Here is a 13,738-nt window from a genome sequence, read left to right as displayed (position 1 = left end):
GTTTTTAATAGCAGGCGTCACTATCCCACTGGGGTCTATTGGAGATTTGGATTTAACTCATTCTTTGGATATTACCGTGAAATGACCGCTACAAATGGATGGCAGGTGTGATACAAAACATACATTTTTTTTGGGGGTTGGGGGGGGGGGGTGCAATTTTTTCACGAAGAAGGTTGACGGTGGGACCCACTTAGGTGAACGACAGACGTCGCAAACCTCTCTGAAAGCAGATTACGTGCGGCCCTGGCCCAAGACGGTGCGGCCCTTGCTGTCGGACCTACCTTGATGTACTTATTCTATATCCAGGCCATCTAACCGTTTGGATCATTTCAAAGTCACTAGTCCAAAAAATGAGGGGATACCGAGTAACTCAGTACAAACCTTTTTTTTTTAAATAATAATAATAATAATAAAATAATTTTAAATTTTTTTTTTTTTTTCTTTTACATGCAGATTCTATCTAGAACTGAACTAGGGAGCTGGACTTATCCATTTTGCTAGCTCATTTTTAGGATTTAAACTCAAAAATAAAAAAATAAAAAATAAAAAATCTAAAGTTTAAGTGGACCACACCATAGGAAACAGTATGAATTTAATGCCTACGGTCTAAAATTTCTTGGAGTCCATAGAAGTCCTGGATCAAGTTGATATTTAATTTTTCCCTTCATCTTGACCTTATGAATGGGTTGGATGGCGAATGAATATCATCAGAGCTTAAGAAAGTTTCAATTGTGGCTATTGTTATCTCTGCCTCTTCTTATGTGTGGTCCACTTGAGCCTTGTATATGTCTCATTTTTGGGCTGATGTTCAAAAATAATATGGAAAAATGGATGAACGGTGTGGATAAAATCCATACATCACAGTGGCCCCTCATACCCCACAGGCCGGGGTAGTACCCATTCTGTGCATTTCACTCTTTCCAAACGAAAAAAAAAAAAAGTATATCTTACCCATCACGGTGAAACTCAGCTTGTGATCGGGATGGGTCTCACCAATGCAAACTTGGATAAGGTAAACGTACAAGTCGTGTGTGGGGTCCACCGTGATGTTTCAATGACATCCAATCCGTCCATCATGCTAGCCTCCTTGATCCCAAACGCGCAAGTTCATCTAAAATTCAGGCCACACAATGTAAAATAAGGAATAAAACTTCTAAAATCGTGTGAGGTGGCCCACCTGAGTTTTGGAGTGGGTAGGATTTTTTGTGACATCCATTCATCTCATTCTAGTCGGATGAATCTTCTAAATGGATTGGATGGAAGATAATAAACACAGGTCCCACATATGATCTAAAGGGTTTTTAACGGCGAGCATCCGCATCCCAGCTGTTACCTGTGGTGTTGGCCCATCTGAGTTTTGGGATGGCTGATTTTTTGGTACGATGATGAGTATTAAGAGGCGCAACGTGATGGACGGATTGGATCTCACTAAAACGTCACAGTGCTGAAATGGGATTGCGTACTATGCTTTCATCGTACTGAGTAAACTCAGTTGGGCGTACTATGAATGTATGTGGGTTATCCACGCCGTCCATCCGTTATTAAAGATCATTTTAGTGGTTGAATCCAAAATATAAGTATGCCCAAAGCTCAACTGGACCACACCAAAGGAAACAGTGGGAATAATGACTTCCACCGTTGAAACCTTGTTAGGGCGGAAAGTGATGTTCATTTGTCATCCAACCTGTTCATAAAATCACAAAGACATGGATGAAAGGAAAACACAAATATCATGCTGATCCAAAACTTCTGCAGGCTCCAAGAAGTTTTCAACGGTAGAATTTCAATTCGCATTGTTTCCCGTGGTAAGGTCCACTTGAGATTTGAATATGTTTCATTTTTGGGCTCCAGCCATCAAATTATTTATTAAAATGGATGGACATAGTTGATAAAATATGTAAATCAAAGTGGACCCCACAGAGTTTACTCCGTACGCAATCCGCTTCCCACAGTGCCTTGATTTGTATGTTAAGATCTTACCGTAGAATACGTTTGTATTGGATACGGTCTTATCCATCTATAAATAAAAGCCTTCCTTTTAGCAATTGCTCATGCTTTCAACCTCGCTCCTAGCAAGGGATTCAATTGCAGTGAGTTCCCTCTCTCTCTCTCTCTCTGAGAAAAATTCTAAGGAGATTCGCGCGAGGCTAAGTGGGCCCACCATCAAAAGGGTAATTGACGGTCTGAAATAAAATTACCGACGTTTTCACGTTTAGCGCCCACCCACTTCTTCCATCTTTCCTCGCGCGAATCGCTTCATTTGCGAGTAGTCTTTCTTCCTTTCTGTCTACTTTCTTCTTTCTAAACAGGATGAAAGTTCATCCAATCCGTCCATTAGTTTTTTCAGATTATGTTAAGATGTTGGCTCAAAAAACGAAGAATATCAAAAATCAAGTGGGCCACACCACAGGCAACAAAAACAGTGGTGAATGAACGCACAACATTGAAAATCTGTGTGGGACCCATTCAAGTTTTGGCTCAGGCTGATATTCTTTTTTCTACGTTCCGGTTGTTAGTCACTTTATTAACGGGTTGGATGGTAACACGGTGGGCTAGGAAAGCTTCAATGGTGAGCGTTTCCATCCCCACCTTTTATTTTAGTGTGGCCCACTTGATTTTTGGATCTGCCTCATATTTGGTCCCACATCCTAACATTATCTGCAGAAGCTGATGGATAGAGTTGATATGAAATGGACATCACAGTGGGCCCCACAGATCATTGGTTGGTTTACAGGAGCTAACTGCAGCAGGGGTTACAGAAAACTCGAGCGCTTCTTGCTGCAGCATGATTTGATTGGACGCGGATTGCGTCCTACCCCCGTCCGTCTCTAGCCCCCGAACGGGCAGTTCTGCGGGCGGGCCCACCGTGATGTATCTGTTTATTCCGTCCCTTCTATCAGATCATTCTAATGCATGTACACAAAAATGAGTTAGATCCAACGCTCAAGTGGACGATGCCAAATGATAATATGGGTTGCATTAAATGCAAGAGTAATCTTTGGTGTCGTCCAATTGATCGTTGGATCTATCTCATTTTTGTGCTCATATTTTAAAATGAACTGATAGAAGTGATGAACAGCGTAGATAAATAGATACATCATGATGGGAGCGCCAAAAGAACTGCCCGTTCGTGGCTAGAGACGGGCGGGGTAGGACGCAATCCACGTCCGTGCGTCCAATCCCCGCCTGTATCTAGCTGTGAACAGGCAGGAGGTTTGAGTTCCCACTGTGATGTATGGGTCATATCCACGCCTTCCATTTATTTTTTAGTATCATTTTAGGGAATAATCCAAAAAAATGAGGCTGTTTCAAATCTCAAGTGGAACACATCGCAGGAAGCAGCAGTGATAATGGTTTTCACCGTTGAAACTTTTCTAGAGCCCACCGTGATGTTTATTTTCCATCCAACCTATTTATAAAGTTACATAGACTTTTATGAAGAGAAAAAAAGAATATCAACTCCATCGGAAACTTCCATGGCCCCTAGGAAGTTTTCAACGGTAAGAGTTTAATCCCCATTTTGTAGTCCACTTGAGCCTTGGATCTATCTCATTTTTGGGCTTATGTCCTAAAATGATACAAAAAAATGGATAAACTGTATGGATAAGACCCATACATGACAGTGGACACTCAAAGCTCCTGCCCATTCCCAGTTGGAGACAGGGGGGTAGGACGCAATATGCGTCCATTTGATTAACGTGGTTTGCTCGGATACATCCCGACCTATTACAATACGCTACCTCGAGAATTTATCTTTAGAACCTGGGTCATATCCGAATGATCCAAACCGTTTATTTGATAAGGCTCTCCTTGGGATCGGATATTTCCAAAAAAATAGAGAGCCTCAGAGTAAGTATTTCAACCCATTTGGTTTATAATGGTTATGGTGACCCTTCAATGAAATGGTTGAAATAATCCAATTAAGATCTTTTATTTTTTGTCCTTCCAGAAGTGAGACCTGTCATGTAAACGGTTTGGATCATTGGAGCATATTGTATTGTAATGTATCAGCATGTATTCAAGTAATACCTCTTGATTAACAGATACTGGCGTCTTCCCTACTTTCGGTGATAGAATTGGAGAGGGTGTATCTAGCAACTTGGCTGGATTGAAATGACTTTTAAAAAATAAATAAATAAATAAAATTTCAATTGATCCTCGAGCTATGGAAATGCACTATCTTCTTAATCCCTGGGTTTCATTGAGGGTCCCATATTTCTATGGTCTAGACCATTGACCTCGTGGACCCCAACATGGATGGTGGAGTACCCCAAAATGTCCTATATAGATAGATTTTAGCCATCCAGTCTTTGGAACTTTTCCATATTTTAATCATGACAGTCTATTTTGAGGCCCTTGATCAAAGATTTTAAATGTTTTTATCGGGGAAGTCCATTCCATGTTGGCTGAGTGGTATACTCATAGGAGTTTCAATGGAGGAGTCATGGGTTCGAGTACTCATTGGGGTGTGTGGGTGTAATCGTGTGTAAAAATAATAAATAAATAAAAGCATTGTCCACAATATTATCATGAAATTTTCATTAAACTACATTAGCTTGATAATAATGTGAGATTTTAAATATCGTATTTTTTTTATTTATTTATTGTGATTTTAATGTAAAATTATTTACAAGTTAAAACAATTCAATTATATTTAATGTTAATTTTTTTTAAAAAAAAATTAAAACAATTCAATTATATTTAATGTTAATTTTTTTTTAAAAATATTTAGTAATTTAAAATAGAATTAAATTACAGGAATTTTATGACAAATTTCTTTAAGGATTTGAATTTTACCAAATAATGCTTTGAGAAATCAATATGCTTATCCTGCCTTTTCAGGATAGAAATTACATTATGGCCCTTTTTATGTTTTCTTTTTAATAAAACTAACAAGTGAGAATTATAAGAGTCATATGCTACGTGTCTCACATTCAATCTGCCCAACAGAACATCCAACATCATTATTAGACAAACAAAAATATCATGGATCTAATCATAAGGTAGGCCAATTCATAAAAAATAATATACACCATTTAAAATATACAAATTTAAGTATGATTGATTTGGTAATCTAATCAGCCCAATGGATTCCTCATCCTATCATCACAGTGGAATGCAAACGTTAGGCTAATTAGATTGGTTGGATGTTATACATATACTACTTGGGCCTTATAAGTTTCGAAAATTAAATGATGGCATTTTTACAATTTCTCCCCTCAAAAAATACTTCCATGTAACTTCTAATAGTCCAGGCTTTATTTGGTAAAATGTAGATTCTTAAGAAATTTTACTTTACAATAAAAATTCTTAAAAAATTTAAATATTTGCTCTTTAGGATGAAATTACAAAAATGCCCTCACTCATGTTTTTCTTTAAAAAAATAGTGAAAGTTGCCTACATGATTTTTGTATCACATCCAATCCATCTAAGATGTGCACCCCACCATAGTGATTGTATAAACCAAAAATCAGGCCAATCAAATCATCAAATGAGCTACAGTTGAATTTAAATGTTGCTCAACAATTTTGGATCCTATTAAGAAAAAGAAAAAATGATGGCAATAATATAATTTCACCTTTGAAAAAGCTCCACATGGAATATGGGTATATAGATCCTACATATCACATCATGAGGTCACACATATGGGAGAGATAAGGGTCATCTATCAGGTGGGCCCAATGGCGAATGTTCACCTCTCTGAAAATCAGGCCGACCATTAGGTGGATGACATCTATTCTTCAATTGGGTTGTCTGTCAAATGTCTTGTTCCCTGAATAGTGGACCAATCGCTTTGATGTATAGCTGGGATCTTACACACATCTAGCTTTGCCATTGGATCCCACATGTTTTATAATTTCGACCCACTATCCACAGCAGAGTTTAAAACAGAGTCTTGTCTTTCCCTATTTGGTTCTTAATATGTTGATCTGGGCCATTCATCTTGCGGATAAACATGGTCCAGTCATATTGTTTGTGGGCCCTGACTAGTGTGTGGCTTGGATCATGCCACACCTCACTTTTTAGCACACATGGGATACTTGTTTTGCCTTTTTGAAATGATGTCCTCAAATCCTATTAATATCTGAGTCTTGGCATATCCATAGATGGGGCCAAGCATCATAAAAGCTCTAGGCCAACTTTGTACATACGCAATGTCTGGGGATACCCACCTTTTTACTTTTGAGATTCCATGAAGAAAACTATTTTGATCCAACGGTTAGGATCGTTTAACTAGCATGATTTTTGGTCTATGGCCCATCCACAATGTTATCTGCCAGGTTAGCCATCCACATTCTGCACATGTATCCAGTAGGGTTTTTACATTTGTTTGTGATCATAGATTCTATATTTTTGCAAGATCACTTCTCCAATAGAAACTCTTCTGATTTTGAAATTTTGATTTGCAGGGAAAAATGGCTAGCTTTAAAATGCATTTTTTGTGCCTTTTTCTCCTATGTTGGTGTGCCACAGCACTGGGAGAAGAAGGATACGTGAAGTACAAAGACCCCAATCAACCGTTGCCCGTCCGGATTAAAGATCTAATGGACCGGATGACTCTTGCTGAGAAGATTGGTCAGATGACACAGCTCGACCGAACAGCTGCCACACCTGAAATCGTGAAAGATTACTTCATCGGTAAATATATATATATATATATATATATATATATATAATGCACTTGTCACTTGATTTCAATGTGGTCCATTCATCAGGTGATTGAAATCACCGATTAGGCCGCACCCGAATAAGAAAAATGGATGGTCCATATTCAATGTAAATCTGTGGCCCACCCATAATCGAGTGGCTCAAACCTGATAAATGGCATTCGTAATCTTGGTCACTGAATTCAATTATTGAATTGGCAGGGAGCTTATTGAGTGGTGGAGGGAGTGTTCCATCTCCGAAAGCCTCGCCGGAGACTTGGGTCGATATGGTGAATGGCTTCCAAAAGGGCGCTCTTTCAACCCGTCTGGGGATCCCAATGATCTACGGCATCGACGCCGTCCATGGCCACAACAATGTCTATAGAGCGACCGTATTCCCCCACAATATTGGGCTTGGAGCCACCAGGTAAGTGTATTATATTTGAATTTCGATGCGTATAATGTAGATTACTGATGTTCTTGATTCGTTGCAGCGTGAATTCCTTTGAAGACCACCGAATAAGACGGCCCACAATGAATTTTCAGACCATAATCCAATGGTTTTAATCATCCAATTGGGATTATTTAATGTTCAAGCACTCGATTAATTTGAAGCTTGGCTGAGTTAAAAACTCATTGATTCAGGCTCTGAGCTATGATTTTCAAAACGCCTGCTGCTTTGATGATCTTCCTGAGTTCATTTACTTCAATTGAATCATTGTATCATGTTTGTTTATCAATAACTAATTCAATTGCTATCCATTTGTTTCACACAATGTAGCCCATCTCATTAGTTAATTGGCCTGATTTTACAAACTGCTGCCATCTAAAATGGTGTGGCCCACCTGATGGATGGCTTAGAAACTGCATCTGTGCTATGTTGACACTCCCAACTCGATCAGGAACCATGGTTATGTTGTAATGCTTGTGGTTTTTTAAAACATTTTCTATAATCTTGTTATTCTTTCTTTATTAGGGATCCAGAACTTGTGAAGAGGATTGGTGCTGCAACCGCTCTAGAAGTTCGAGCGACGGGAATTCCGTATGTCTTTGCTCCATGTATCGCGGTAAAGAACCATTTTTCCTTCCTACCCTTCTCCTCAGAGAAATGCCATTTGCTTTTCCTTTCTAAATCTTGATCAAATGGCTAACATTTCTTTCTTAGTTCAGCGTGATGTTTATATGGTAATTCATGAAATGTAGAGCTAATGAACAGTCCAGATCAATGGATTGGATTGGATTTTTTGCAATTCAGTTTACTTCGTGCATCCAAACACTACATGGAAATGACCAAATCATGATTACCATTCTTATTATATTCTCCCAAAATGCAATTTGATCATGCCTACTACATTGAATTTATCTCGTCTTGAATTGCAATAGGTTTGTAGAGATCCGAGATGGGGTCGATGCTATGAAAGCTACAGCGAAGATCACAAGATAGTACAGGCAATGACAGAGATCATCCCTGGTCTACAAGGAGAAATTCCGGCGACATCTCGGAAGGGTGTCCCTTACGTCTCCGGAAAGTAAGTTCCTCTCTAAATCCAAACCATGATTAAAGATAGATCTTCTGTAGTTTCACAAGCATGTGTAGATCCTGGCTACATCATCAGGTGGCCTATTCTCTATGAAACAAATCGACGGTCGATGAAAACTTGCAAAGTTTGTTCTGTAGAGTGTCCAAATTGATGAATTGCTTGGATGATCACCACATCCTCAAGCCACACATTAGATTATGCAACCTTTTTCTATCAATCATACTTCAAAAACACAAAAACTCAACTCGATACTAAGTGTCGTAAAATCAACTCATCGACTCGAGGCCGAGTTCTGAATCGAGACCGAGTTTTAGAACTACGCTATCATTGTTTTATTTTCATTGATATTTTTTTTCTTTTGTACAGGTACAAAGTAGCAGCCTGTGCCAAGCACTTTGTTGGTGATGGTGGCACAAATAAGGGAATTAATGAGAACAACACCATCATCGACTTCCATGGTCTGCTCAGCATTCACATGCCCGGATACTACAATGCGATCATCAAAGGTGTCTCGACCATCATGGTCTCTTATTCTAGCTGGAATGGGAAGAAGATGCATGCTAATCGCAATCTCGTTACTGACTTCCTTAAGAACAAGCTCCATTTCAGGGTTAGTAGGTGGTCTTCGTGTCCCATGCAATGAATGAAGACTCAGTTCAAACTAGCCCAAATCACTATGACTCGGTTGACAGTTTGAGAACATGGTTGAGTCGGCACGGTTTCATCGAGTTCTGATTCCATGGTCACCCACATTGACTTCTACACAGATTAACTAGAAAACTACTGAAAACCGTCACGTTTTTTCAGGGATTTGTCATCTCCGACTGGCAGGGAATCGATAGGATCACGTCGCCACCCAAAGCAAATTACTCATATTCCATCCAAGCTGGAATTCACGCTGGCATTGACATGGTTTGTCCATTTCTTCTAAGCTAGTGATGGATTATGATGAAAGATACTATACTCATGTTTTGATTGGGGGATTGCAGGTCATGGTCCCATACAACCACACCGAGTTCATCGATGATCTGACAGCCCAAGTGAAAAACAAAGTCATCCCCATGAGCCGAATCGACGATGCCGTCAGAAGGATCTTGCGTGTCAAATTCGTCATGGGTCTCTTCGAGAATCCCTTGGCCGACTACAGCCTCGTCGACCAGCTCGGAAGCCAGGTTAATTACATCCAACGAACACAGAGTTAACTCACTGAGTTGAAACAGTGAGTTTAAGAAATAGGATTTTGAGGTCCAATGTTGTAATTGATTGAATTGAACAGGCACACAGGGATTTGGCCAGGGAAGCGGTCAGGAAGTCATTGGTGCTGTTGAAAAATGGAAAATGCAATGATGAGCCGCTGCTGCCGCTCCCGAAGAAGGCGCCGAAGATCCTTGTAGCTGGGACCCACGCCAACAACTTGGGAAACCAATGTGGTGGGTGGACCATCTTGTGGCAAGGAGTTGATGGGAATAATCTTACTACTGGTATGTTTCACTTGAGTTGGAACAAAAATCTTAATTCTCTAGCTCTTATTAGATTAGATAAAAGATGCCAAACAGGCCATCAGTTTGGATTTGTCAAATTTGGAAATGATACTATCAGCATGATTTACAGATTATGCACAATCCAAACTGGGGTGGTTTCATGTTATCTGACCAAAATACTCTTCCTCATCAACAGGAACTACCATTCTCAATGCTATCTCATCAACTGTCGATCCAGCCACTGAAATTGTCTACAGCGAGAATCCCGACGCCGACTTACTCAAATCCAATGATTTCTCTTATGCGATCGTTGTCGTTGGAGAGCCTCCTTATGCAGAAACCGCCGGCGATAACCTCAACCTAACGATACCGGAGCCCGGACCCAGTACAATCAAGAATGTGTGCGGCACAGTCAAGTGTGTCGTCGTTATCATCTCCGGCCGGCCACTTGTGATCGAACCATATGTTCCTATCATGGATGCCATAGTGGCTGCATGGCTTCCAGGCACCGAAGGCCAAGGCATCACCGACGTCCTCTACGGCGACTACGGGTTCTCCGGCAAGCTCTCTCGGACATGGTTCAAATCCGTCGATCAGCTCCCCATGAACGTTGGCGACTCGCATTATGATCCACTCTACCCATTCGGATTCGGGCTCACGACAGAGCCTACTTCTCAAAATTAGAGAAATCAAATTTCTAACTAGTGTTTTTTCGTTTTTTTTGTTTTTTTTTTAAAATTATATGTATAGGCTTACATGCATTTCTAGTCTCTTTTTTATTCAATGGAATTTGAGGAGAATTTAGGGATTATTTTTATTCCATAATTTAACTAATTTAATGGTATGCAATTTTCTTTAAGAGTTATTAATTTAGGGTTTAAGGTCTGTGGGTATTAATTTAATGGTATGCAATTTATTAATTTCAGCACCCTTGTAATTGGTTTTTTTTTTGGTTGATTATGACCTCTTTTAGTTTGTGGACCACACCCATGAAGAGTCAAACCATTCTCTGTTAAATGATGTTTGTCAGCTCATGGGCCTAATTCATCGTGATCTAGGATTGGTCTATCAACCTAATTTTTGGACCTTGAATCAGCAACAGTGCGTTTCATGAATGATAGTGGGTTCCACAGCATCTGAGTGCCTGTGTATCAAGTGTCGTAATCTCTTAGAGTATCATGTCCAAGGTCCCTAGTAGACTTACGTAGGCCTAACGTTTGTAGATAAAGAGTAGAGAGTAAAATTTCCCCATCTCGATATTCTAAACAGTAGGTATGTAAATCTTGTCCCTATAATTGGTCAGTTTTTCACGCGTAGTATATTTTTAGGTGCTCGTAGTAGATTTTTAGGTGCTCGGCGTTACATGGATGTGACAGAAGTCGTCCTTTCATGTCTTCGATCCGATACCCGATACGTCCCTGGTCGGCTTGTGCTTGTTATTTTGTAGGGCCCTTTCCAGTTTGGCCCCAGCCAGGTCCTTTAGTGTTTTGGAATGTTCTGCGTAAGACCAGGTCTCCAGCTTGGAACCTTCTCGTTTTCACCCTAAAGTTGTAGAAGCGGGCGACCTGTTGTTGTCGAGCCCAACTTTGAGTTGGGCTTGCTCCCTTTTTTCTTCGATCAGGTTAAGGTCTAGTGTCATTTTGATGTTCGTTTTGATGTTTGTCGTAGGAGTGAGTCCGATCAGTTGGGAGTCCGATCTCGACTAGGACAACGACCTCAACCCCGAAGGCCACGGAAAATAGGGTTTCTCCCGTGGTGGTCTGGTATGCCCAGAGAACATGGGGAAGCTCCTCTGCCTATGCTCATTTAGCCTTCTCGAGCTTGGTTCGGAGATGGTTCTTAATGATTTTATTAACCGCTTCGACCTGTTCATTAGTCTGATAGTGCCGGGGTGACGAGTAGTCGTTCCGAATTCCGAGGTTCTCACACATACCTCAGAATTTGTCATTATTGAACTGCTTCCTGTTGTCCAAGATGATCATATGGGGGATCCTGTACCGACATATGATGGTCTTATAGACGAAGTCAGTAATTTTCTACTCGTTGATCTTGACCAGGGGCTCGGCCTCAGCCCATTTAGTGAAGTAGTCGACCGCGATGACTGCAAACTTGGTCTGCCCTTTACTCGTTGGTAGGGGGGCGATGATGTCAATTCCTCATTGGGCTAAAGGCCATGGTCCGATCATGGGAGTTAGCCGTTCAGGCGGCTGATGGAGTATTCTCGTGAACCTCTAGCATTTATTGCACCTCTGGGTGTACTGCTTGGCATCCTTCTAAATGGTTGGCCATAAGTACCCCTATCGGACAACATTGTGGGCTAGGGTGCGACTGCTAGAATGGTTGCCGCAAATCTCTTCATGTATCTATCTAAGAACATATTCGGCCTCTTTAGGTTGAAGACACCAGATGTATGGCATGGAAAGTCCTTTCTTGTATAAAGTGTCCCCGATCATGGTGTATTGGGCCAACCTGGATCGGAGTCTGCGAGCCTCAAGTCAATCTTCGGGCAATTTTCCTTAAGGTAGTTGATTATTGGGTCCATCCAGCTCAGCTTCGAATCTATCAGAAGGACCGCACTCAAGTCAGATTTTTTTATGCTTGTCTCGGCCAAAAACTCGATTGGGATTGATTTTGGGATGTCATCTTTGATCGTTGTGGCCAGCTTTGCTAACATATCTGCTTTGAAATTGACCTGGGGATTAGGTTGATCTCACATTTATTCGAGCTTTTTGCAAGTAGACTTTCGTTCTTCTTCTTTGGCCTGGTATTCATTGGCTTTCTGATTGATGATGAGCTAATTGTTCGATGTTTGAAATCCAAATCTCAAGGCGTATTGTAAACAGGTCTGATCGGGAGCCTCCAAGACCACCCCGGCCCCTGCCTTTAGAATTGGATGAGCCATCGACATATAATGTCCAAGTCGAAAAATCTTGTGTGCCCACCTGTTCTACAAACTGGTTGGTTTTTGTGCTTGGACTAACTTCAGGGCTCTGGCTATAGGCGAACTAGAAAATGAAGTTGGACACTGCTTGGCCCTTAATGACGGTCTAAGGTTGATATCGGATGTCGAATTCGCTTAGCTCAATTGCTAATGATGTTATGGGCTTGGAAGTAGGGTCGGAGGTGATGGGACAAAATAACTAGAGCCAGGGTGAGCCTTTCGATGTTTGGTTATTTTGTTTCAGCCAGTACCGGGGCCTTGATGATATAGTACACTGGTAGTTGTTTTCCTTTATCTTCTCGGATGAAGGTCAAGCTGATTGCTATAGTTGAGATAGCCAAGTATAGCAATACTGGCTCTCCTTGCTCGGGTTTGGATAGTAGTGGGGGTGAACTTATGTACTGTTTGAGCTGTTGGAAGGCTAACTTACAGTCCTCGGTCCATTCTACCTTCTGCTTTTCTTTCAATTGTTTGAAAAATGGCAGGCACATGTCCGTGGCTATGGAGATGAATTTGTTAAGGCAGCGATCTTGCCGGTGAGGCATTAAATTTCCTTCATCATCCTGGGTGAGCTAATGTCCAACAGAGCTCGAATTTTGTTGGGATTTGCCTCTATCCCACTCTGACTAACTAGAAAGCCGATGAACTTTCCCGAGCTGACGCTGAAGGTGCACTTGCTTGGATTTAATTGCATCTAGTATTTTTGCAGGATTGTGAACATCTCCTCGAGGTCGGCAATGTGTTTGGCGGCCTTGGTGCTTTTGACAAGCATGTTGTTGACATAGACTTCCATGGATCGCCCGATCTGTTTGGCGAACATCTTATTGATGAGTCGTTGTTATGTGGCTCAAGCATTCTTCAGCTCGAAGGGTATGACCTTGTAGCAGTAGAGCCCTTTGTCAGTGATAAAGGTCGTTTTCTGATTGTCGGGGATTTGGTTATAGCCAGAGTGGGCATCTATGAAACTCAAAAGCTCGTGCCCAGTCATTCTATCAATGAGCTGGTCGATCCATGTAAGGGAAAAACTATCCTTGAGGCAGGTTTTGTTTAGGTTGATGTAATGAATACAGACCCGCCACTTCCCATTGGAATTTTTCACAAAGACGACATTTGTGATCCAATCAGGGT

The 13,738-nt window shown here is 41.0% G+C and overlaps 1 protein-coding gene across 1 annotated transcript; it reads left to right on the top strand.

Moving 5' to 3' along the window:
- The first annotated feature begins 6,416 nt into the window (after positions 1-6,416).
- LOC131232769 (uncharacterized) lies at positions 6,417-10,385 on the top strand. Its single transcript, XM_058229244.1, has 9 exons — positions 6,417-6,639; positions 6,870-7,074; positions 7,624-7,714; positions 8,031-8,176; positions 8,555-8,798; positions 8,996-9,100; positions 9,178-9,360; positions 9,465-9,669; positions 9,866-10,385. The coding sequence occupies exons 1-9, from the start codon at positions 6,417-6,419 to the stop codon at positions 10,351-10,353; spliced, it is 1,890 nt and encodes a 629-aa protein (XP_058085227.1). The 3' UTR covers positions 10,354-10,385.
- The last annotated feature ends 3,353 nt before the right edge of the window (positions 10,386-13,738 follow it).

The sequence above is a fragment of the Magnolia sinica genome, chromosome 18 (genome assembly GCF_029962835.1).
Source record: "Magnolia sinica isolate HGM2019 chromosome 18, MsV1, whole genome shotgun sequence".
NCBI classification, from domain to species: domain Eukaryota; kingdom Viridiplantae; phylum Streptophyta; class Magnoliopsida; order Magnoliales; family Magnoliaceae; genus Magnolia; species Magnolia sinica.
Note: the sequence above shows the minus strand (reverse complement) of the source record. Positions and strands in the feature narration are given on the sequence as shown.